Source organism: Euwallacea fornicatus, chromosome 19 (genome assembly GCF_040115645.1).
Source record: "Euwallacea fornicatus isolate EFF26 chromosome 19, ASM4011564v1, whole genome shotgun sequence".
Taxonomy (NCBI): domain Eukaryota; kingdom Metazoa; phylum Arthropoda; class Insecta; order Coleoptera; family Curculionidae; genus Euwallacea; species Euwallacea fornicatus.
Genome location: NC_089559.1, coordinates 1447238 through 1472661, shown reverse-complemented (window position 1 = coordinate 1472661; position 25424 = coordinate 1447238). Strand labels below are relative to the sequence as shown.

Below are 25424 nucleotides of genomic sequence, written 5' to 3'. Positions count from 1 at the left end.
CTATAAAGACCAACCGGAAATCATGAAGCTGATATCCAGAGTGGTGACTGAGGACATATGGCTGTCATCACCATCTCTGAACCACTGCACTTGATAATGGTCTTTGGTTCCGTTGCAAAGTGTATCCGAACTAAGAATGTCCCATTTTAATGTAACAGCGGTGCTGTTCACCGGTTCCACGTCCAGGTTTCTAAAGCCTTTCAGACCTAATAAAAAGCCATAGATAGAAGATATTTCCAAAAAGTTGTCAAAATAACATTTCCACGTTGGTGCAAAGAATCATATCACTGTCAGTATATAACCACAAATGTAGGGCAAGACAGTTTTCTTTATTGAATTCTGCCATATTATTTTTTTACCTCATTACCTACTTACCAGTCTGGCATGTGACTCGTTCAGAATGATCGCTGGCGTGATTGGTGAACAACCTAATATAAAATGTGTAATTTGTACTATGCCTCAGGTCCTCCGCAAGTCTAAAGGTGTTGTTCGTTTCCAGGTACTCGGGGCCGGTGACTTCAGATCCATCAACTAAATTCGGAAGTTGAACATTAAGGAGATACTTCTAATTTTATAATTTTAATCCTCAGACAATAAGTTAGGAGATAAGTGAGAGTAATATAAACTTTCTTGAATTAATTTTTGCATCCAAATGACCTGACGAAACAGGAGCAAACATATTTTTCTCGAACCAAAAGAATGAGAACTTATTCTTGCAATATTTTAAACCACGGAATTGAGAGAGAAGCAGATTTTTCAGAAAAGGTAAATAAGAGATCGAAGTAAAAACGTTGCATCCGAATGACGCTATACTCAACATCATTTTAAACAGTAACAATATTGAATAATTAGAGAACGCACCGGTATAAGAAGAATGAATATTGTAAGCAGTGACTAAAGAAACATTTGGTGGAGGTTTCCAAGTAACGCAAATCTTGTCGTCATCGTAGGGTCGACAAGCAACTTCTTGTGGCGGCCTGGGGCTTTGGGAATTGTTAATTTCGATTTGGGCGGCAGTCCACACGCGCCCAGCCGCATTAGCGGCGATGCACTGGTAAATTCCTAGAAAGAAAAACGAAATTGCCAAGGAAAAACATTTATTAGCATACTAATATTTCATTAAATACTTGTTACATGCGTTATTCGAACTCATCGTTACGGAAAGTGTTTTTTTCATATATGAATGACAGTCGACGAATTTGACAAATGAGTTAGGTTAGAAATTCACCAAATCTCAAACTTTTCAATATCACTGTCCGTTAATTGTACTGGAGAAGAATATCTGTTTTCCATTGCAAATTGAGGTTTTAAAACTTATTTGAACATATAAAAGAGAAACACTGACCGGTATCCGTGGAAACCGTATGGCTAAACACTAGACCGTTCCACGTCTTTTTAATGCGGACGTCCGGTGTCAGAGGTTTTCCGTTTTTCAGCCATGTGATTTTGGGATTGGGGGTTCCTCGTGCCTGACACTCAGTCCTGCAACACAATTTTTTTTAATCTAAAATTGAATAATTTTAATCCCAAACTACAAAAAAATTATAAGCCCGAAATTATGATCAAATTGAGTTTGTAAAATCTGGTAGATAATTGCCTACAACTCTCTAACGTTTGCCGAAATGGATCAGAGAGAGAGAGGGGGGAGACAGAGGAGGGGAGTTCCATCAACTCGTTTTTCTGAAATTGACCTTAAGAAATTTAATGGAAATGATTGAACTGAGTTTAGATCATTCTAATAAAAAGAGTTCCTGCAACAAAATTCGAAAAGACAACCTGTTGTGACAGGTATTTTCTGTTACCTACCTTACAGTCTGAGCAGAGGGCGATACCTTCGATTCGGGCGTGGTGTTAAAATAGGGCTTCTGCAAGACATCCAAATAAAATGTCTGGAATCTTCTTCCCATCACATTAGAGGCTACGCACGTGTAGTTGCCGGAGTCTTTGGAATGAGCGTTCCTTACTATTAATGTAGACGAACTATTTAAGGTAACATTTTTATCTAAAAATATCACGATTATCAGTCAATAGATCTGGAAGAGTGCGACCATAAACTCACTGTTTATCCATTGTACTGTAGGTGAAGGCCAGCCGGCGGCCAGGCAGAAAAATTCAACGGTATCTCCTAATAAGGCGGTCCTATTTGGCCGCGAGTTGAATGAAATGAGAGCGGGAGGGATGTTGCCAACTAAAGGGAGGGGGGAAATAACTATGTTCAAGTCTTTACTGTATTTCATCTTCTTGAGTACAATATTTCTCGCGAGACATCTGAAAGTAACAAAATAGAAATGGTGAAGACATTAAGAGAACTACTAACCAGGAAAAAGATCGATGAAGCTAATTTTTTCGTGAATATATTCACTCGATTTTTTCCTTGACCAGCTCAATACGGATCTTACCTATAGTCTCCTGAATCGTTAAACTTGGTATCTCTTATTAACAAGGTGCCATTCGGCAAAGGAACATATCTGCAACAAATAATATTAATAAAAACATTTATTCAACCTTATACGGGAATCTCTCCCTGCGAGCAAGGATATTTTCCCCTTGTATAACTAATGGACAGTGATAGTATTGACAAATTTGACAAATGAGTGAGGTTAGAAATTCAATAACTGTCAGCATCTGTTAGGCATGTGCTCAATTTCTAACCCCACTCATGTGTCAATCTTGGTGATCACTGCTCAAAAGATATCTGCTTTCCACTGCGAACCGATATTTTTTCTAAGCTGAAAATACTGACAATAGAATAAAATTGAAAACCAACCGTTTGTCTTTTGGTAGAGGTAGATGATTGATCTCCCACTGAATATCAGCGGAAGGGGTAGAGTGAACGTTGCATCGCAACAGTAACGGTTGAGACTCGTAGGTCGTCCAGTTTCCGAGTGAAATCGTCACTTCTTTGTCCATGCCTGAAACAAACTTAAATCTATCAACTTTCATGTTTCATGATGTTCCAACAAAAATCACAGTTCGACATGCTGATATTTTCTATGTAAATAATGAACAGCAATAACGGCCGAATTTGACTAATAAAATTTGATCATAAATTGGAATTTCTTACTTCACTGGCTTGTCAAATTCAGACACTATCAGTGTTTATTATTATTTGTAAAGGGAAGAATGTTTGCTTTCCACCGTAAACCGATTATTTTTTAATTTTAATTTCCCATGAAAAAATATTTAAAAACATACTGGCAATTTTGATTTTCGCCGTTGTGGACAGAATCGCTCCAACCTGGTTGGTAGCCAGACAACTGTACTCTCCAGTGTTGCTCTTGATGTTGCTTTTCTTGCCTCCGGTAACTTTGAGCAGGTGCAACTGAGAACCCTGGATTTCCCATCTGGGGTCCCCTTGGGGTACCGGTTCGCCTTCGTACAACCAGGATATAGACAAGTTACCTAAAAAAAGAAATAATTTTGACTCTTAGAACTTCTATATAGAGTGTCATCAAATCTATCTTGAAAACAATTAGAGGTCAAATAATGTAATTTTACGCATTTTTCTGTTTTCCCTACCTGTGGTGGACTTAGCTGCGCATTGCAAAGTGACATCCTGTCCACGAGCGACGACCATATCGCTGGGTTCCTCCAAGAAGCGTAGGGAGACATTGTTTTTAGTTAGTGGGTTGGGGAGAGTCGAAAAGGAAGGGGGAGAGTCGGCGCGAACGGCCCTGTTTGATTCAGTTATAGCTGTAACAAAATAGCACAGTTGATAATCCGGAATTTTTGAGTAACAATGTAATACGATTACTATACAGGATGTAACATATCATCATCGAGTTATTTAAGGAGGCGTTAGTGCTCTGTAAAATAATAGGAAAATGCTAATAGGATCACAGTCAAAAACGCACCATTTTCCGTATACAGAGTGGCAAAGTTTTAAATTTTTTTTCATATTTTGAGTTTATCTTATGTATGCTTTGAGTTCAATTCTTCAAATTTTCTACATCTATTTTCGTTAAGACTCTGTATGACACAACAAAAAATATTTTAATCGTCAGTAACCATATTAAGTTTGCTATTTTTTAAAGTTATGTACTATTTTTTTAATTCATTTTATTTTATGCTTTGCATATATATTTTGAAACACTGTGTATGAACCCTGACACTAAAGTTGAAATCCTTCTTTATTTTTTTAGCTTTTTGGTCTGTTTCAGCATTTTTTTATCTTTTATCATTTTTGTAGACTTTGCAGAAATATCTATCGGTGCAAATTAAAAATGAAAATCAGGTAAAGAAATCATCCGGCGCGGTTATCAACTATATACAGCAATTCGTAACGTTTAATCAAACTTCTTAAAATAAAAATAAATCTAAACGAAAATTAAATTATAAAAACTTTTGAGAATGTGTCAGCCTCTATATCAAAAATGGTGCGTTTTTGACCATGGATCTATTAGCAATTTTTTAATATTTTTGAGAGTACTATCTGCTCTGAAATATTTTCATGATGATTTCTTAGAACCTGCATAGTTTTCTTAATTAACAGCAAAATGAAGGTGTATTCTTCTCAAAAAAAAAAGTTGGTCACTGTTTCGTGGAAATATAGATTTTAAAGCTTTTCGTTTCCGAAATACTGCGTTCCAAATTGTTTTTTACTTAAAAAAATGTTTAACCTAAAATTTGATATAGAGTTATTTTAAATCGTAACCATCCTGTATTCTAGTTACGAAATTTTAAATTCATTTCGCTAAATCACTGTTTGCTAGCACATTATCCACAGAATGTCGATATAATTAAGCATATGCGTCACTCTAATTAGTATTAAATACAGTAGGGTGGATGTGGGTATAGTTGGTTTACACCCATACCAGAAGAATGTGCATATTTTGTTGTTATAATTGCACTTGTAAACAGTACAAACTAGTTTTGGAAAAATTGTTGCCACACAGGATCTTATAACTAAGTTTCTAGGTCTTAAAGGAGATATTTCATTATCAAAGATTCCAGAAAACCTTAAATTCATATTAAGTGATAATTCATTTTTTTCTAATTTGCTAGCTTATGTACTTGTTATAAAATTGATTTGGTTATTTGTTTTCTGATATTGACTAAACTTACCCCATAAGAAATTCCAGAAAAATCGAACGAGTAAAGTTCAGCTCTGATTAGTGAGGCATTGAAACCAAATGAACTAAACTCAAGTCATTAGAATAAAAAAAGTAAAAAAATTAGTTAAAGAAATTGGACGCAATTGCAGCTGCAACTTAGTGGTCTAGAGTGGATCTGTCTTTGCATCTTGTAGACAATCATATCAAAACGCTTTAAATACATTTGAAGTGATACAGTGCAATGCAACACAATGGGAAATTCTTTTGAAGATTTCAGTAGTACAGTCATTAATTTTGAAGTCAATCCAAATATTAAAAGGCGGCGAATTTCGAATCCATAAAAATGGTGCAATCAATAAAAATTTTGGCTTATTCAAAGTCGATAAATCGACAATATCGAAAGAGAAATGATTATTTTAATTGAATAATCGAAAATAACTCAAGACTCTAAAACTTTGACATTCGCTTCTTAGCATTTTCCTCATATCTCCCAGAGTTTTCGATTAATTTGCAAATCTCACTGGGAAACAACTCTATCGAGTAAATCTCTAAAAAGACTTTGGTAAATGCAAAAGTCTAAATAGATCGAAAAATAATGAGAATTTTGAAATTTCTATGAAATAGAGAACACCGAAAAATCCATTAGAAAACAGGAAAAACACCTGCCAATTGAAAAATCTTATAGATTCCGAGATTCCAAAAAAATCTAAGAAATTCATTTGTTTGAAATAATTTGAAAGAAATATAAATCGGTCTTAATTTATAAATTTGGATATGAACGTTCCATTTTCAATTTCATTAATCTTAACAATCCCTATCAACAAAGACAGAACAACAAAGCTGGCAACGACGCATTTCTAGCACTATGGTGCATGAATTTAAACTGCTAATTTCCTCACAGAATGATCAAGGCCACAATAGGGACGTAAACCCGTATCGATACATACCCACACTACACATTAAGTATTTAACTAGAAATAAGATCCTTCTGCCTATTTGATAGAGAAATTAACTTAAAGATTGAAGGTGAGCGGGAAATTAATCAGGGAAATCTAGTTAGCACCGAATGCGTGATAAGTACTCACTGTGTCGTGACAGATGGTACTACTTTACCCAGATAACCCAGTCTCAATGGGCCATTCCCGTGAAAAATATTTAACATACGCATCGATAGATCCGACGATGAAACATCAGGCGCACAAATTAAAATCTCATTATATTGACTCTTAGTCGAGGAATAAAAATTCATTTCAGGTTTCGCTTTATGGTACTAGTGCTGGAACCATTGGTATGGACGACGATGATGAGAATACACATATCGTAAATGAACCATCCTTTCAAGGTGAAGGCCAGATATCAAGACACCATTATGGATTGATGGGCAGCTGATCTGATAGTATCCATCAGCTATTTCATGTTATTTGTGACTGTGTATCTGTAATCTTTGCTTATTCCTTTCTCGGTCCCACAATCTGTGGTCTACTCAAACTTTCAATACTGAATTGATTTTTTGTGAGGATAAACTGTGATTTCTCTTTTACTTTAGCTCGTTGGTACCGATTCTTAATTTATATGGGGGATCTGGAATTTCTCAATTTTCGTTCCTTGTTATGCACAGCTTTTTACCAATAGTCGATGCCCCTAAACTCACCACTGATTCTAACATCCTTAGGAACTTTAAAAACGTGCATTTGAAGCAAGTAAAAGCAGAGAGGCGCAGATCATAATTTTCTTTAAATACGAATAAACCAAATAGAACAAATCTTAGAAAATTGCTGGGTAGCGATACTCCCGTGATTTAGTCTGCAATGAGGACTTCAAAGCTCGTTCGATAATATAATTTTAAAAATTCTGCACGTTTTTAGATTAAAGACACGAGTAATCAAAAGATGAATAAAATATACATGATTAGAAACAATATTAAAACATGGCGCTAAAATATTATGGCACGCCAATGCCGTACTGCATATTTGGTTATGTAAGCAGGCGTAGGTCCACATAAAAGTGCTATGACCACTTACCCACAGATTTGCCCTTGCCATGGGACACTATATATTTTTGAAAATCATGGGCGTACAAGTCACAAAGAACTAGATCTAATTTTGAATCATTGTCGACTACAGAGTGTTATTCGTGCATAAAGCCAAACTTCAAGGGATAACTCTTTGAGTGATTCTAAGACGAAAAATTTATTTAAACATATGTCCAGTAATGCGCCGTTTTCAAGATACAGAGTGTCAAACTTTTTTCTAAAAATCGTTACAAATTAAAAAAAAACTTCTAAATAAAGAAAAGACGCAAACTAATATGACGTTAAAACTTGGTAACTATTTTTACAGTAGTATAAACTAGTCCTTCAAACTAGAAATTGTATGTTCATTTTAGTAGGGGCATGCGTAGGGGTAATGCTGGAAATCTAAGAAAAATCAAACAAAAACACATCATTAAAACTACACTTAAACAAATGGTAGGCATTTTTTTTGTAAAAAATATTTAACAATTAATAACACGAAACTTATGTTAGTTACTGAAAATGTCCTCCTTCAACTTCAATGCAAGCGTTAGTTCGTTTCAACATCGATTGCCGAAGACGAGATGAATCCCGTATCCATAGGATTAGTTCTTCTTCAGTGTTGATCGAAGTTATCTATTCGAAGGACTTTACATTCCCTCAAAGGAAAAAATCTAACGGACTTAAATCCGGTAATTTGGGAGGCTATAGCTGTGCTTAATGTAAAAAAATACGAAAGATTTTAAAACGTCTGTGGGACATAAATAACAATACTAGTTTTAAACAATACTGGCAAATTTCAACAAAATTGACTACAGAATTATTGCGATTTTTACAAGAAACGACTTTTTAAGAAAAGTTTGACATCCTATATGTTCAAAACGAAGCATTACCGGATCTATATTTACATAAACTGATGTCTTAGAATCACTTAAGGAATCGCCCTTAGAAGTTTGGCCAGGTAGTTAAATAACACCCTGTACTTACGCCCCTCTAGATGGCCATTTTAAGTTGAAAAGTTCATGAACATTTGAAAGTATCACATATCCGAACGGCAGAGGCCCCCCTGGATACCACGATAAATTACTGTCTCTCTCAATTGTTCGTCATATGTTTTCATGGTCATCCTGTATATTATTGAAAATCACGAACTCGCCAGTTACCAGAAATAATTCCTTAACACACTTTCCCATAGCTATTTTTTATCGGTTTTTTAGCAAACAAAGAAAGAAATTCCAAGTGTGAAATCACGGAATTCCTATGGGCCTCATTGTACTGATCAAGAGTTATGTAATTAAAATCAGGTGGCTTAAGTCTTGAAAAATGGAATTCCAGGATTTAGACAAAAATCGAATTACACAAGGTTTTTAAAGAAACCTTTTCAATAACGATCTTCATAGCAAGTTACATGGAGCTGACGAAGCGAAACGTGTAATCCGGATTTGTTTGGCAAAAACCACTCATATACAGGGTGTGCCACGTTCTGGATAAACGCGTTATTTTAATTGGCTCAAACCGGAAATATACGAGTGCGCCAAATGAGATTTATTATCCACCGGGGATATTTATGTCTGTAAGGCTGTCTTCACTATCGAGTTTCCACTATGCGAATCTAATGCGTAGAATGAATAAAATGTTGCCACACTTCCCAGAATGAATCGTGAATCAATAAACTATAACCCACTTTTAAATACTACGCAATTAAGCTACTACTACTTATTCCAGCTAGACAGATCTCGTCAGAAAATTGTTTGTTTTTCATTGTACATTATCATTAACCTATTACGATATCGTCGTGCCAATGAAGCTTTTCGATTTTTTTCAATGTTCCTTGCTGTGGAATCGCCGTCCAACACCTCAGAAATCACTGCTAATGTAGAAATAAAAGTAAATGTGCAAAGCGATACTTTACCGCACGCCGATTGCAGCTGACTGAATAACGCGAAGCAGACCGGTTTACGCACAAGTGCCGCTTCCAGCGAGCAAATGCGTGCGGTAAAGTTGCTCGAAGGAAAATAAATTTAAAAAAACAACACTGAAAATGGATGTCACCGCATTGGGGTCAATAACAAGAGGCAAACAACCACTGGGAGAAACTGGTCTAAGACTCATTCAGCGGTTTGGCTTGAGCCAGACTTGATGGGCGCGTGGCTGCCCACGCCGCAAACACTCTGTACAACTGGGAGGCAAGGCGGAATAACGATCGGGACATGTTATTAAATATTTATAAATTGACATTAAAGATTCGATTTGGGCGACGTATTCTTAACCGACCACTTGAGCCAAAAACTTCGGTTTATGACCGGAAGAGCTTCAGATAAGAATTTTGTATGGTCTCGAACAAGTCAGGAAAATCGATAATGGCTGCTCACGTTCATAATATCACTTGAACTCAGGGGGCAGCTGGTTACTCAAGGAACTTTTTTGGATTTCCCAAGGCTACTTCCAATTATTTATGAAAATTCTTTCAGCATATCTAGTTTACTTCAAAATATCATTAAAATGCCCTCTGACTCACGTCACGTAAGTTATTTATTTTTTAGATCAGTTCAGGTCGATTTAGTCAATGCAGGTGACTTAAGTCACTGACAAGTGTCCTTTAGGTATAGCCTCAGTTTCCCTCATTAATTCGGGCTATTAAAAAAAAATTGTTACGTCATTTCTGGTTGATTCGAGTTATGAAAAATGTTATTCCGGAGGCTCCGGTTACTTAAATGTAATTGATTCGGGTACTTAATTCAAATCGGTTACAAATGTCATTTAGATGAGTTCTGACTGTAGGTCGCATCGGAACAGAACACTTTGTGTGCAAACGAAAATATATCTGATAAGAACCTCCGAAGACAATAACTTTTTAGGCATTTACAGTCCTATCTGTTTTACCATTGCTAATGATTGAGGGGGGGTTGCTCGCTCCACCCATTAATCGTGGGGCTCACAAGTGAAACCGTTCAAAATTGTTGCGCCAATAGTGAACTGGGTGACTCCCACAGATTACAGACTTAAAATATCGTGTCACCACTAAGGCCTAGGAGAAGTCTGTCGAGCCCTTTGTATCTGTATCTTTGCTCGTCCCCATTTCCGCCCTTTTGCTTCCAATTCGACCCTTAACAAAAAAAAAAACATGCGCCCCTATCGTCTTACTTCATGTCGCCTTTGAAACCACTTATCTTGATGTGTTCCAGGGTGCCCGAATTTTCGACCTCAGTCTAACAACATGTTTTTGTTACAGAAGTTTAACTTATCACAACTTGTTCGTGCATTTTTCTGTAAAAATGTTTGTAATATCTGGCAAAATAGGAATAATTTGCATAGGTAGGTAGCCCACGCGACTAATCACGTAATAAAATATCACGCGACTAATGGAGGGGTAACTGTTGCCCGAGGGTGCCCGTCTAAGGGGTGTAAATCGGGGGTGAGAACTCCGACTTAATCTTTAGCGCGTTTTCGTCAACTTAAAGATGCTTCGCGTACGCATACGCAAACCTTCCAAAAATAATTGTGATGAAATTTGGAATAGAGGCGACTTCTTGAATTCCACTTTGCGAAACATGATTTTACCCCCACGTTCTCGAATTTCTCATAAGTGTTCAAGTTTCACGTAAACACTCGCATGAAGCGTCAGAGTTTCCTACATGCGAGACGAATTTATGTGTTTTCCCTTTAAAACAAATTGATTGGGAGTCATAGCTCTCTTTAAACATGAAATATGCACTTTTTCGTCAATTCACTCCGGAAAATGATCGAAATGTACCCTGTAACATTGGCCCACTTGGAAACGGCACTTTGCAAATTTATCCACGTCAGTTCGTAAATATTCAATTTTGACCGCTGGGCTTAGAAAAACGCGACCTGCAACTGGATAAAACTGGATAACGTCGGAAAAATTGAAATTCGACGTACGGTCTCCGGGTTTTGCCGGCAGTGCCCTCTTTCGCAGCGCACCTGAAAAATCAGCGTCGGAAAACATTCCTTTGTATGTATGGCTGCTTATAAACCTTTAAAGGTAGTGGAAGACCCCTTTCTAGCTAAATGGGCTTCGAGGTGGACAAATGCGACAATATAGTGTGTCCAGGAAGGAAATACGGTAACACACGAACAGTTTCTCAGGAACCGAAGAATACTGAAGAACAGAGAAATAGAGATCATAAATGCGGAATTAAAATCACAGAAAGCAACATAGGCAATATGAGTGGAAAAGATGGAAAGTCTTCAGTACTACTCTTAAGAGCGCTTAGGGTTGAGGCCGGGGTGGGCTTGGGGTGAGCACTACTTTTAAGAGTAGCATTCACCCCAGGCTCGAATGGAGCTGACATCCTCCAGAGTGGCGGTCACCGACAGAGATGCATCCACCATATTACTTTAGGCTTCAAAAACAGGTTTTCTGAGTGAATAGTTTACGATACTGGACAGTGAAATAGCGACCTTTACCGGATGTAACAGTAAACTTTTGTCAGCTCGATACTCAATCTACCCCTTTTTTTTCAAAAATCTGATTACGGAACACCCTGTCCGTCAATAACCCTTGGATACGGGCTGAGAGATTTTTACAAAGTGCAAAAGGAGAGATGCAGGGATCAAATGCACACTTGGAAGATTTACTAAGAGGTAGAAGTAACCACTTGCAAGAAAAGCGAAGAGGTGAATGTAATCGTAACGTCTAAAACATACAAATAGCCGATTTGCTGGCCGTAAATGGAATTTGCCGCCTCCGGTCAACAGCAGGAAATCGCTGCATTCTTCGGTCCGCTTCATTTTTGTTGATGGAAGAACGAGACAAAGAACGTGTTTAATGCGGAAAATGGCCAAAATTGAAAATCAACAGCAACATTTTCGTCACCGTTAAATTTACCAAATCGTTCACGTTCCGGCTATTATAATAAACAAGCCGTTAATGAACTAATTAACAATACAAATCGTACGCATATCCACCTGTGTATTTATCAAAATGCTAAGGTCGAATTTGTTTGTGTGCCAATCATTCACATCATTTTTCCTGCATTACCCAGTTGATTATCGGTAATGAACATTCCTTAGCTGTAACGCGTTTATACAGGGTGACCCCGACGGCAGAAAACAGCTTGGACAGTTGTGGGACCATGGGACGGTTTGCAGCTTACTTTCGAACGATGTTAATGGGATCTGGACGACATGACACGGTCAAAATTTTCTTAAAATCAAGTTAAAATTTTGTGATATATATATATATATATATATTTTTAATTATTATTAGAGCAATTTTCAATTCAGGTTTTGGAAAATGAAAGAGAGAAATGCATACATACATATGTATAACGATTGGAGTCGGGTTAGAGAGAGTTGTCTGATGAGCATGTAATTAAAATCAATGAGAATTAAAAAAACAAAAATTTTGAAAATTTTAACGTATTAAGCCTCATTACCCCAAGATTTATTCTATACAGGCAGGTACAAGACTTGGTCCGTACAAAATGTTTATAATTGCCAGCAGAATCCAAGAAAAATAATGACATTCCGGGTGTCCCATTCCAAATTAAAAAGTTCTGATATCTGGGAGAAAACTATGAATTTGAGCACAAACTGCCTATAAAGCTATTTGAGACACTAATCCATTTCCCAGCCTTATGAATAACCGCGTATTTCATAAGAGACACATTATACAGGGCGTTGAAGAAGCGTCTGCCATTTCACAGCGTGATTTCTCCAGTAGTTTCAAGATGAAACATTCCTATAAACATGCCCTAGCTCGCTTAGTTTTCGAGATACCAAATCGATATTAAAGTAAAAAAAAAAAAATCACATGCCCTTTGATGATCTTTTGCAGCTAATTTTACGAAATTTTGCAAACGGAGGTTTTTCGACATGAAAAATTCAAATTTATCGACGATTTAGTTGTAGAGGGCGCTACAAGCGACTAGTAGAACTAGTTATTTTAGCGCTTCTAGATAATTACCACACCTGATCAGCTTTGAATACGTTTTTTCCGAAAATTATTGCTCCTAGCCACAATAAAGTACACTTTTTTTAAATAAACGAAGTAGGGAAAAAGATGTTTCTACTTGAAAGTGGCATACCGTGTGGTACAAACGAGTTAGAGGTGCCCCAATAGTCACTTGTAGCTCCCTCTGGAAGGTGCAACTAGGTCGTTGATAAATTTGAATTTCTCGTGTCGAAAAAGCTCCGTTTGCAAAATTTCGTAAAATTAGCTGCAAAAGATCATCAAAGGGCATGTGATTTATTTTCTCAACTTTAATATCGCATACCTTGAAAACTAAGCGAGCTAGGACATGTTTATAAGAACTTTTCATCTTGAAACTACTGGCGAAATCACGCCGTGAAATATCAGACACACTTATTCAATGACGCCCTGTAGATGACATGGATTTTTGCTTCATAAAGGAAACTTGCAGTGAGCTGGGTGTTAAAAACCTGAAGTCCTCAATACCCCCCAACCCCTGGAAAGTCACCCCTTCCGGCCTAGTTGCAAGACAGAGGGCGACGACCTCGATGCAGCAGCGCAGCGTGTTGTCCTACTTGAGCCCTGGTCGGTGGGGCAAACTGGGGGGACTACACCCCGAATATGGGCGGAGTGGGTGGCTCTAATATCGACTTAGCCCAAATACAGGTCGTTGCCAGTGCGGCGTTTCGATACGTATATCTCGAGTACCAATGAATCATTATTTTTGAGTTGTGCAGGCTCACATAAAGCGAGTTGATACGACTATTTTGATTATTTCTTAAGGGTGGTTCTTCCGCGGCTTCCCGAGACACGTGCGACGAAATTTCGAAAACGTACTACAATGCTAAACAGAGAGTGAACATAAACTCTGATTTATGTCTTGTATTTTGTATATCTATAACATCAGCAACTGGCATTTTCTAGTTATTTACGACGGTGACATTACAACAAATAAAACAAGAAACCCCGTATGTTTTAGCATTACTCTCTCAGGTTGAATATTTTTATCGGCAGATTATGAAAACTAAATTGCTTAGTTAGAATGGGAGATTTATTGTTATTAACTTGCTGAAGTGATCATTCCTGTATAAACAGTGCATCTACAGTTCGCTGAACTCGCCTATACAGTTACAAGGATAGCTACATTCAATACTAGTAATGATATTAACCATTGATGAGCCCTGATAAATTAATCAGATTTTAGCAAATAGATATTTACGATCGAATTCGTCCGGATTAGCAAATTTGCCGACCTTGTAACTTTCACCGTTTCGAGAGAATAAATTAAAAATTATCTTGTGATTTCATTAAAACTGAAATACACCGGACACACTTAGGAAATTGTTATAACGTCTGGTGCACGCAGGCTTCATTAGATTCGTATGCAGCATTGTCGTTCAACGAAGAATTGACCCCCCGACAATCTCGAAAGTAATAACCACTCTTCGTGGCCTTCGTACACTCGATTTGAAATTTTTGCAAAGTTTCCCCTAATTCACCCCTTGAATCAAATTCTCCTGAACGGTCCGCGATATTCCACTAAACCACATGAACCTGATGTTATTCTGGATTCCCCCTAAAACCTGAACTGAACCTTTCCACGACTTTTTGGTGGCCTCACCTTCCTTTAGTTGACAGCTTGTCAAATGTTAACTGCTTTTACGCAAGTCTCTCTTGCCTTAAAAAATCGAAAACGTAAATTAAGGCAAATGTAACTGCGGTTTATGGCGTATCGAAATAATATACGTATTTGTCATTTATTTCATATTCCCGAGAGCTTGCGTAAAGTAAACACTTACAAAAGTATGGGAAAAACCCGTTAACACGGGACAGCCGGGTTCCCATGTGCAGTCTGGTCCAACTCGCACATACAAAAATTGGATTTCTGCATATAAGTAAATTGACTTTAATGAATGACGAATTGAAAAAGTCGCACAATGAACATGCAAATATAGAGATTGAGAGCCCCAAACATTAGGAAAATTAGTCCCTGAACTTCGACGTGAGACCTAATGAAGGCTTACCCCCCCCCCCCCTCCACCTCCTTCCCTCCCCAAGAAAACTGCAATAACAACTACAGGAAAGTGTAACAATGAGTTGCTGCTGTAAGTGGTAGGTTAAACAAATTCAATAACACACAGGGTCTCCCAATGGAAAACCTGGCATCCAGAATTTAATGAGAAGCATACGCAAAACTATCTTCAGAAAGCTATGATGAAAGCGTACCCTTATTAATTTGCATCTCGTTTCAGAACTGAAAGAAATTGATCAGTAGCAAATTCAAAACACCTTACAATATACAGAGTGTTCCATCTGAAACGGTAGTTTTAGTATCTTGAACATAGCGCAAATAGTTTCCAAGATAAAACGAATGAAGATGGCTGCAGCGAAGTCATTAAAAAAAAAACGTAAATATAAGCGTAAGGGACTGGACAAGGGCCAAGTTTGCACTTTGCCCTCTTCAGACAAATAAAAAATGACCGTTATGGACCATGTGTAAGCCCCGAAACCAGCTTTTTTAAAATCCTACAATTGTTCAATATACATTTTCATTTCTTTTCATTGAGAGAGCAAAAAAGAGAGAGAGAAAGGAGAGATAAAAGAGAGAGAAAGAGAGAACGGTTGCACTTGAAACTGCCGGTTTCATCAATAAAGTTTTTTCTACACGTCTCGCAGATTTCAGTTGAGCCAGGTCAGGTTTGGGTTTCGACTGGGGGGAATGGGACCCTAACATTGACGTGGATACGAAGGACAACTAAAGCTGCTTAATGATGATGGTTATTGTATTAGTACGTAACAAGGAGGGCCAGGTCCGAGCATCATAATTGAAATATCAAAAACTGCAGAAGCCAAAAAAGGTCAAAAATGTATAAAATAAAAATTACAAAACAAATGATAAAAAATTGATATATCCTGGAAAACTAAATAAAATTTCTTTTGGCAGCCAAAACCCGTTCGGTGGCAAAAGCTTAACAGTATAAAATACTATCAAATACCACTGCGTCTTGAGCGCCTTTTTGGTTGATTTTGTCCTCTCAAATGCGCAGCCTCAGATGGGGAAACTGTGATGTGTGTTCACATCAAATTTTATTAAGGCTACGGATTCCATCGCCTTCTCAAGCACCCCAAATCACTGATCTCTCGGAGAGATCAACAGGCAGATAAAGAAGAATCCTCCACATTTAAATATTTAGCATAAATTTAACTCTTAGGGAATATGATCCCGTTATGGCCTATATTATATTAGTTCCGAAAATCTCGGGATAATGAAATGTAAATCTCGGAGTTTTCGAGATAGAGAAATGGACGGTTTTCCGGGAAATTTGTCGATATTAATCGAAATATGCACGGGTGTTTGAGTATCGCAAACTGAAATACAGAGTGGCAAAACTTTTGAAATCGTCAGTAGTTTATAAGAGCGTTCTACAGGGAGTAAAACGATTTTTGTAAATTTACAAGATGAACCACAAAAGAAATCTTAACATTATTGATTTGCTTCAAGAGCATTCTTAGAATCCGGATAAACATACAAGACGTTCCATTTCAATTAAGGAAGGTGATTTTTTTCGAGTGAATCTGTCCTCCCCGACCTGGAGATTAGTCAGTGAAATTACATCAAAGTTGTCTCTTGTGGAATGGATTCACCTCTAACACACTAACTGCTCTAAGCTTTTCGACTCCGAAATTGACACCTGTACGTAGACTAAAATCCAACTCTCGACTTACACAAGATGCGACCTGCGATTCGAGTATTTCATCGTCCAATTGCATTACCGACTGTTCCAGATCAGTTGAACTTGGAGGTAAATGAATTTGTCAATCTAGAAATTACCTCTCCGACGAAAATGTCCAAATGCGTTGCCCCAGCTGTGGTCATTTGTCGTGAGAATGGGAATATCCATCGAATGATTGCCGGTTACGCGACCAATCTAAACGAAGTTTTCATACCTGAAGAGTGCCCAATACCACATAATATGAAGGGATCACGGTCAAATTTAGTGGCAACTGCGTTTCCACCCAGCTCGATTTAGCTGATGCCCACCACCAACTAGTTCTTAACAACACCAGCCGTAGGTTGACCACAATTAGTATCCACCGCGGTTTATTCGAGCGCAAGGTGTTCGGATTCGGAGAGTTTTGAGAGGAAAATCCAATTTCCCGGCTGGATAGGGACAAACTAGCATACGTGACAAGAGCTCAATTTTTGAGAAAATATTAATGGCGAAAACCGTATTTCGATATCTTTACAGTCCCCGGCGCTAGAGGGCGTTTTTCAAATTTCGGCCATTTTCAAACTTCCTCATGACTTTTTTGTTTAGGGCAATATTGATGTAAAACAAACACATTCTCAAGGCACTTTTTCGATGTGGTTCCAGTGGCGTGCTTAGTTTTGTCAAAAACCGCCGAATTTTTTTTAATTTTAAATAAAAATCACAGTCGCGTATGACTTCAAAAAAATGTTCATTTTAAACTATTTTCCAAAATTAAGCGATATGTTTGGATCCCGTAAAACTTCTCCCAGTACGTTTAGTTCTTCAACTTCGTTATCTTCATTTAAATTGAAAATGTTGTGGTCTACACTTTTTGAAACTTCCGTTTATGTAAATTATATTTTAATTGCTTAAACGGGTTTCTATCTAGTCGATGTCGCTCGGGATAGGTATGGGAGTACAACTCATACGCTGCTTGTGTGTTTTCGTTTGACAATGTGAAACACTTTATTATGTAATACTTTTCATAGTTATCCATCTTTTTTACTTGAAAAATCGACGCCCAGTCAAAACTAGAAATGAAAAACATCGACGCAAAAATTAAAAATGTTACTACTACTGCAGATGCCGAATTCAACTTGAATATAAACACGAGAAGCCTAATACTTCAGCCATTTTTTGAAGTGGACATACGATTTTGGCAAAAAGTATTAGGCATCCCCCTCATTTTGCATTTAAACAAATTTGCGTTGCCTGGGACCATTTATTTTGCCGATTATTAATTATTTATAATGTTACCATGTTTTCTAGGAAGAATGCCTTTTAAAATAAACTATTTATAACCCGTCATAAATATCTGTCAAAATTTAATTGCATTGTGCCAATGTACATTGTACAATGTACAAATAATACATTGTTTCCAAGACACGTGTACCTCGTATCTCACAGTCGGTCTTTTTTTTTATCATTAAACGAATGCTCATTTCATGAAGACTGTTCATTTAGTGAAGACTACGCGCGAGTAAATATGGCAAAAACAAGACAACTTAACATAGAAAATCGCTCAAAAATCACATTTTTATATATGAACAGGGGAATCAAACCGAAATTAAAAAAATAATAATTAAACGTCCGAGATGCGCAGTACAAAACGCAATCCGTCATTACCGAATAAGTGGTTGCAACCGCGATTTGCGATGATCTGGTCGGGACCGTTTGACTACGACTAGAAAAGACCGTGTGTTGATGTGCCTTAAAAAAAATAGAAGAAAAACATCTTCTTAGCCGGTTGCAAGCTTCTCAGAGGAAGTTGGAACAGGAATTTCGTCACGAACGGCGAGAAGAAGGCTGACAGTAGCCGGATTGAAAGGTTTTAAGGTCAGAAAAAATCCTTGGCTACCTCAGGCTAATAAAGAAGCCTGATTAAGATGGGCCTTAAAGCACCGTAAGTTTACAGAAGATTGGTCTAATGTTATGTGGTCCGACGAATCTAATTTTAAGGTAAAGTTTACATGATGTTTTTTTTTTTTTTTTGATGGGATAGATAAAATTTCAAACATTAATTTAGAGCAATTTTTTAACGATGTTTTGATAGAAACCCTCTTTTTAACATGTGGTTTTTAATTTTTAAATATCTACGAAACGAGCGGCGTCACATTTGTGGGGCGGCGAATAGGGGAGGCATACAACCCTGAGTGTATAGTACCCACTATAAAACACGGGGGTGGGTGCCAGTATTATGGCCAGGCGTTGTATGGCAGCCGGTGGAGTAGGAGAAATCGTCGTTCGCGAAGGGCGAACGGACAGTAAAAAATACATAAATGTATTAGAATTATCACTATATTTGTCCTTCTTTATCTTGTTTGGCAACACTAACTTAGGAGGTGTGTGGCGTTTCAACAGGACAATGCCCCATTGTCACAAATCAGGACGTTCAATGCAATGGTTTCAAGAAAATCGGATTGAGTTACTAAAATTGCCTGTACAGTCCCCAGACTTAAACTCTATTGAGCATTTATGGTGTATTTTGAAAAAGAACGTTCGAAACCATCGAATAACCAAAAAACAAAATCGTCAAAAATTTATAAAGAAAGAATGGGGTAAAATATCTAATGATATATACAAACAGTTAATAGGGTCTATGCCGACAAGAATTCGTGCAGTTGTAACTGCGAAGGGTGGATCCAGTAAAATTTAATTTTATATCTTTATTTTGAAATATATTTATCCCCAAAACAATCAGACATACTTTCATTTCACTTACGTAAGTATTTTGAACAAATTTCGAATGTGGCAAATATGTTTGGCCAAGATTGTACTTACACAGTTGAAAACGGCTTAAAATTGACATTTTTTTGATGTCATTATCAACGTCGATTTTCATATAAAATAAAAAAGTTATGTCGGTTTTTGACAAAACGATATGATGCAGCAAAAAACTAAGCACGCCACTGCAATCACATCGAAAAAGTGCCTTAAAAATGTCTCCGTTTTACTTCAATATTGTCCTAAACAAAAAAGTTATGAGGAATTTTGAAAATGGCCGAAATTTGAAAGTCTTCTAGCGCCGTGGGGTGAAAAAATATAAAAATACGGTTTTTACCATTAATATTTTCTCATAAATCGAGCTCTTGACATGTATGCTAGTTTTTCCCGATTTAGCCGGGAAATGGCATTTTCCTGTCAAAACACTCCAAAATTCGAATACCCTGTACAACCACTTCGTTTTTGGTTCCACAATGGCACAGAGTGTGTTCCAACGAACAATGGAATGTTGTACAGTCGCAATTCCTGGCGTGTTAGTTTGCCTATATTTCATTCTTATCATAGCTCTGACTTGGGAACAATATGGTCGTCGACTGCACGAAGTCCTATTAACCACTAGGAGTATGGGAATTCTATCTGCATCCGAAGAAGTACAAATTCTGCATGGCTTCGATCGCGGATATCTTCGTAGGTGCTTGCGAACAAAAAATTAAACAAACAGATCAAAAGGGGTTGGAAAATCTTGAGGAACCAAAATATTATCTGAAACGCACTGAACCGCAAATATTTAAATTTAAATTCCTAGGAGGGTGCTCGAACCCTTTGGAATAATCCGAGGGATACCCAGAAAAGTCTGTGGAACTCGAAAGTTTTATATTATATGTACAGTCGCTCAATAAAGTATTCGTACAGCGGGAAAAAAATTCTGTGACCCATAATTTTCGACTGATTTTGTTCAAAATTTGTATAATGAAAAATCAATCCTAAACTCAGTTTAGGTGTTCGAGCAAGTTTTGAAAATTAAATTTTTAGAGTGCTTTTCATGGTCTTAAAAAAAACTCCATTTCGAAAACTTCTTGTGCGGTGGAAATTTTTCAGTAGGATTTTAATGATCCTGTAGAGGGGATTTTTCTACGTATATCCCGAAAATTTGATCAAAGTCAGACCACAAATAAGGGAGTTGCAGCTTTTTAAATTCGCCAAAAATGTTTAAATTTTATTATTTTGCGTGAGAATCGTCACTTTTTGGCGAATTTAAAAAGCTGCAACTCCCTTATTTGTGGTCTGACTTTGATCAAATTTTCAGGATATACGTAGAAAAATCCCCTCTACAGGATCATTAAAATCCTACTGAAAAATTTCCACCGCACAAGAAGTTTTCGAAATGGAGTTTTTTTTAAGACCATGAAAAGCACTCTAAAAATGTAATTTTCAAAACTTGCTCGAACACCTAAAATGAGTTTAAGATTGATTTTTCATTATACAAATTTTGAACAAAATCAGTCGAAAATTATGGGTCACAGAATTTTTTTCCCGCTGTACGAATACTTTGTTGAGCGACTGTATATTGTGAATCCATGGCGAAATGAACAAAAATTTTTATTAAAAAAAAAAAAGAAAAAAAAGTTGTCTCATGAAGTCCGAGACTTTGTAGAATATTTGCCAAAAGCAGAATCTGAACTAATGTGATTGAAGGTGAATAAAACATAAAAGAGACAATTATCAAAAAAAAAAACAAAAAAAAACAGAAATTGATTTGTGAATAGTTCGACAAACTGACAAAAACCTTCATAATTGTTCAATATCTGCTTTGGACTCGCGTGAGGTTGCGCTCGAGACTTGGCCCAAGTACTAAAACCAAAAATCTCAACAGATTCAACCTCGAATTCAACAATAATCTTTGTTGAATTATTCCTTAAGGCCAAATGACTAATATCAGAGAAGGATATCGCAATTCGCCAAAAACGTCGAATATAATGGGAGACCCGAAAGAAATACTAAACTTTATCATCAACATATTGATTAAACGTCCGCTAAATGAAAACTACTCAATAAAACATAAAATATTCGGTTTTCAAAACAACATTATTCATGGGAACTCTTCGGTCTATTAGCTTGAAAAATAGCGGACGAATAATGAATTTGTTATGCTTTCCAGAGCCGGACAACGGCCATTGGCCCTTGAAAACTGCACAAAACATAAATAATTAATAAAATAATACAACTAAAAACAAACATTGAAATTACGAATGACATGTCACAAAGCGAATCGTTAACTATTTTATTATATTATGGTGGAAATGACATCATGGCATCGCAAATCAGAAAGCTTTAGTATAAACGTGATCGGTCGAGTTCGGGTTTGTTCGGGTTAAACGGAGGGGGGCTCAAGCCTGAATGCGCAATAATATATATTTCCAGGACCGGTTTCGATCAATTATCGTCACACGCAGTTTATTGTAGATTAACATTTTCACATTTAATTAATTGATTGTCGACGATAACTGTAGGCAGCTCTGTAGGTACTGCCAAGGTTGTACCTAAGGAATTCAAAGAGCATTCGCGTTGGCGTTTGATGCAAATAAATGGCAAAGCAAAATACTCGTCAATGTTGCAAATTTCGTAGCCAGACGAATTCGAGATGGGCCTAAACAGGATGGATTTTCGGAGTCTCGTCGAATATCCATCCCATTACATTATGTATGCGTCAATTTCAATGTCAAATTTTCCGCATATGTATACGAATTTGATCGCCTTTTATATGGCATTTTTGGCTTAAAGGACCGCGCTGCTCCTCTACAGGGTAAATCGGCACAATTTTGGCAAATGCGTGTGGCCTTTTCGGTCAAATCAGTATGTTTGTGAACACACGTTAAACCTTCGACGAGCCCTTAGTAAGTGAAGGGGGGACAATCGATGGTTTTCAAATTTTGAATTAAAAAAAAATCTGAAAGGCTGTTCTGAAGTTTGCCGCGTGATTTCCCAAGAATTCTTCTACGGTAAATGGGCCGCACACGCAAGTGGGGAAGTATGGATAGAAAAATGGACATGAACAAGCTCAACCGACTTTAACCAAAGCTGAATTTATAAACTTTAAGTTCGCATCCGAGCTGGAACAAAACTAATGTTCTTCCAATCGTAACTATTTATTAAAAAATCGTCGGCATTTTCATCGCCACCCAACACGAACCATCTTTATCTTTTACCGTCGGCGCTGGCCGGGCCTCCGTAGCAGAACATTCGTTCGAAGATTTCAGATAATTAATCAGGTTCCGGATATAATTTCGTGTAATCGGCATGTGACAATGGTATTGACAATTATGTCTTGACGCCAACCTCGAATTTATGACTTTCTTCCTATGATGTTAAAGTGACAACGGACGCCGCACCAAGGCGAGCGTCAACCGCAACGTGAAGTTCATAAATTCAGCTTAACTGAAGGTGTTGGTTTGCTCTTGAAGTGTAAATGGTTATTTCCCTAACAAGTGAGGAAAGTAATATTCTATCGCACGCTGATTGCAGCCAACCGACGCAAAGCGTGAATTAGCAATAGCGTGAGGTAAAAATACTTTCGTATGTGTTAAATACCATACGTTTCTTAGGGCAGCATAGAGTAATGGACAAAGGTATACGAGCTGTTTCGTAAACATACCGACAAGCTTTCGGGGGATGTAGAGCTCGTAAAAACAAATATTTAGAACGAATAAAATTTGGTCCGAAATCGCTTCCTTTCCAAAATAAGATGTTTAATTTTTCATTAATTTTTTTAACGGTTTGGGATACGGACATAAAAATCATTTCTTTTGAATAATCCTAAAAAATCGCCCTTTGACACCTATATCGGTTTTATGGTATGTACATAAATGAAAAATAGTTTTTTTTCATCTCGAAAGCGGCTACTTGAGCAATTAACCACTAAGTAATCTTTTTGTTAAGAATTAATGGAATTTCATGAAAAAAGTATTCGTATTAAAAGGTCAGTGACGCACTATTTTTTTTTTTCATCAAAAACGTCCCATTGAACGGCCGCACAGACGTCACTGGTGTAAGTGGAAATATTCTGCCTCAAGAGCGTGGACATTCGTCCCGCCATAGCGTGTCCCGAATTTTATACCCGCATCCCAAACCGTTTTTGAAATACAAAAAAGAAATTTAATGAAAAACTGTTTTTTTTTTTTAATTTTGGATACGAAGCGATTTTGAACCTAACTTTATTCATTCTAAATACTTGTTTTTATGAGCTCCACACCCCCTGAAACTTTGTTGGTATGTTCGTGAAACACCCTGTAGAGACAAAACATTTTTAGACACATTTTTTATTCTGCACACTCTATTAAAATTCCAGTTTAACCGTAAAGTTGCACTATGATCATTAAGTCAAAATTCAAACGTTTACCCTTATATTTTCCTTACTTCAGAGAATAAAAATTAATCAATAATTAACTGATGCACAAAAGTATACAGACAAGTCAAAAACTTTTTAATATAAAAATACCAATTTGACTGTTAAGACTAAAAATGGTTTTTCGATATAAATTAAGTTTAATATTTGGTAGCACAACTAACATTTTGAATCACGACCGGACATCTTCTTGGCATTAACTCCAGAAATTTGTCGACGTAAGAGGCTTCAACGTCCTAGCAATTCTTCCTCTAAATGTGAAAAGGGCTCATCCTTATTTGAGCAGCTTCTAGCCCTGATTAGTCGTTTTATTTTAACATTTTGTCGATGGGATTTAGATCCGGCGACTGTGATGGCAATTTAAGGACGCGTATTTTCTCGTCACGCAAAAATTGTTTCGTCAGTTTCGAAGTGTTTTCGGTCCCGTTATCTCGCTAAAAAGTAAAACCTAGTGGCATGTGATCCTCTAAATAAGGCAAGAAGACATTTTTTGAATGTACCCCTATACATAAATTCGCCCATGATGCCTTCAATCCAATGCAGCGGACTTATTCCAAATCCAGAGAGACAACCCCAAACCATCACAGATTCACCGCCATGTTTAACGGTGGGTGACGTATACTTGGGATCCATTCTTTTACCAAATGGACATCGTACATTCTTGATGCCATCAGATTAAATCATATTGAATTTCGATTTGTGGGAAAAACAAACTCTTTTTCCAATCATTTAAAGTCCAGCGCAAATGGCTACTCGCAAAGTCTAATCGAGAATTCCGATTCCTTTTTGGAGAGCAATAATTTTTCCTAGGACGACTTGCAAACAAGTTAAGATCATCCATCTTTCTTTTAATTGTTGTTTTTTATTTTTATTTAGATATTAGTTGTTCCTTCCGCAGCAATATCAATTTTTATCTCTTTTGGCATGTTAAATGGATATTTAGATAAGATAGTTTTCAACAATTAACTCATTCTTCTACCTCCAGGTTTTCCATGTCGACCACTTCTTCGGGAATCTTAAATTGTCCCCTATTGTTTATATTTCTTGACGATTGTCCAAACGGCTTTATGTCTGAGATTTAAAGACTTTTGCCACACCCACTTGTCGCAAACCATCGCTATGCAACTAAATGGCTTTAGTTTTTGTTTCGAAACTAATCTGTGGTCCTCGGGACACTGTGGAATATACGTGTCAACCGGACAACAAAATCTTAATAACATTGATTTAGCAAGAAACCAACACAAAATGGCGGTCTATACACGGTGTTTGGTAAAGCCATAGAAAGTTCTCAATGGAAGATAGATGGGGTCATTTTGAATCTATGTATATCACCATATTTGAGGCTGTCAGCGCAAAAGTGGCCCAAACCGCTTTTTTCTGTTTTTTGCATAAATGCGTAAGAGCTTTATGAATGTGAAAAAAAATATATACAGGGTGTTTCCCAAGTACGGTGCATAACTTTGGGAGCATGTTCTACAGCTAAAATAAAGGTAATTTTGTTATATAAACTATATCCCAAAAATGCTCCGTTGCGGAAATACAG

The 25424-nt window shown here is 37.1% G+C and overlaps 1 protein-coding gene across 1 annotated transcript in view; it reads right to left on the bottom strand.

Moving 5' to 3' along the window:
- Nucleotides 1–25424, bottom strand: part of LOC136345388 (protogenin-like) — a 44026-nt gene that overhangs the window by 8326 nt on the left and 10276 nt on the right. The window contains exons 2-11 of the mRNA XM_066293638.1: nucleotides 3520–3693; nucleotides 3196–3402; nucleotides 2768–2912; nucleotides 2400–2468; nucleotides 2060–2268; nucleotides 1807–2002; nucleotides 1346–1482; nucleotides 862–1062; nucleotides 376–531; nucleotides 15–206 (exon numbers count right to left, since the gene is read on the bottom strand). Of these exons, the coding sequence (XP_066149735.1) occupies nucleotides 15–206; nucleotides 376–531; nucleotides 862–1062; nucleotides 1346–1482; nucleotides 1807–2002; nucleotides 2060–2268; nucleotides 2400–2468; nucleotides 2768–2912; nucleotides 3196–3402; nucleotides 3520–3693 (1686 nt within the window). The remainder of the gene's footprint in view (nucleotides 1–14; nucleotides 207–375; nucleotides 532–861; nucleotides 1063–1345; nucleotides 1483–1806; nucleotides 2003–2059; nucleotides 2269–2399; nucleotides 2469–2767; nucleotides 2913–3195; nucleotides 3403–3519; nucleotides 3694–25424) is intronic.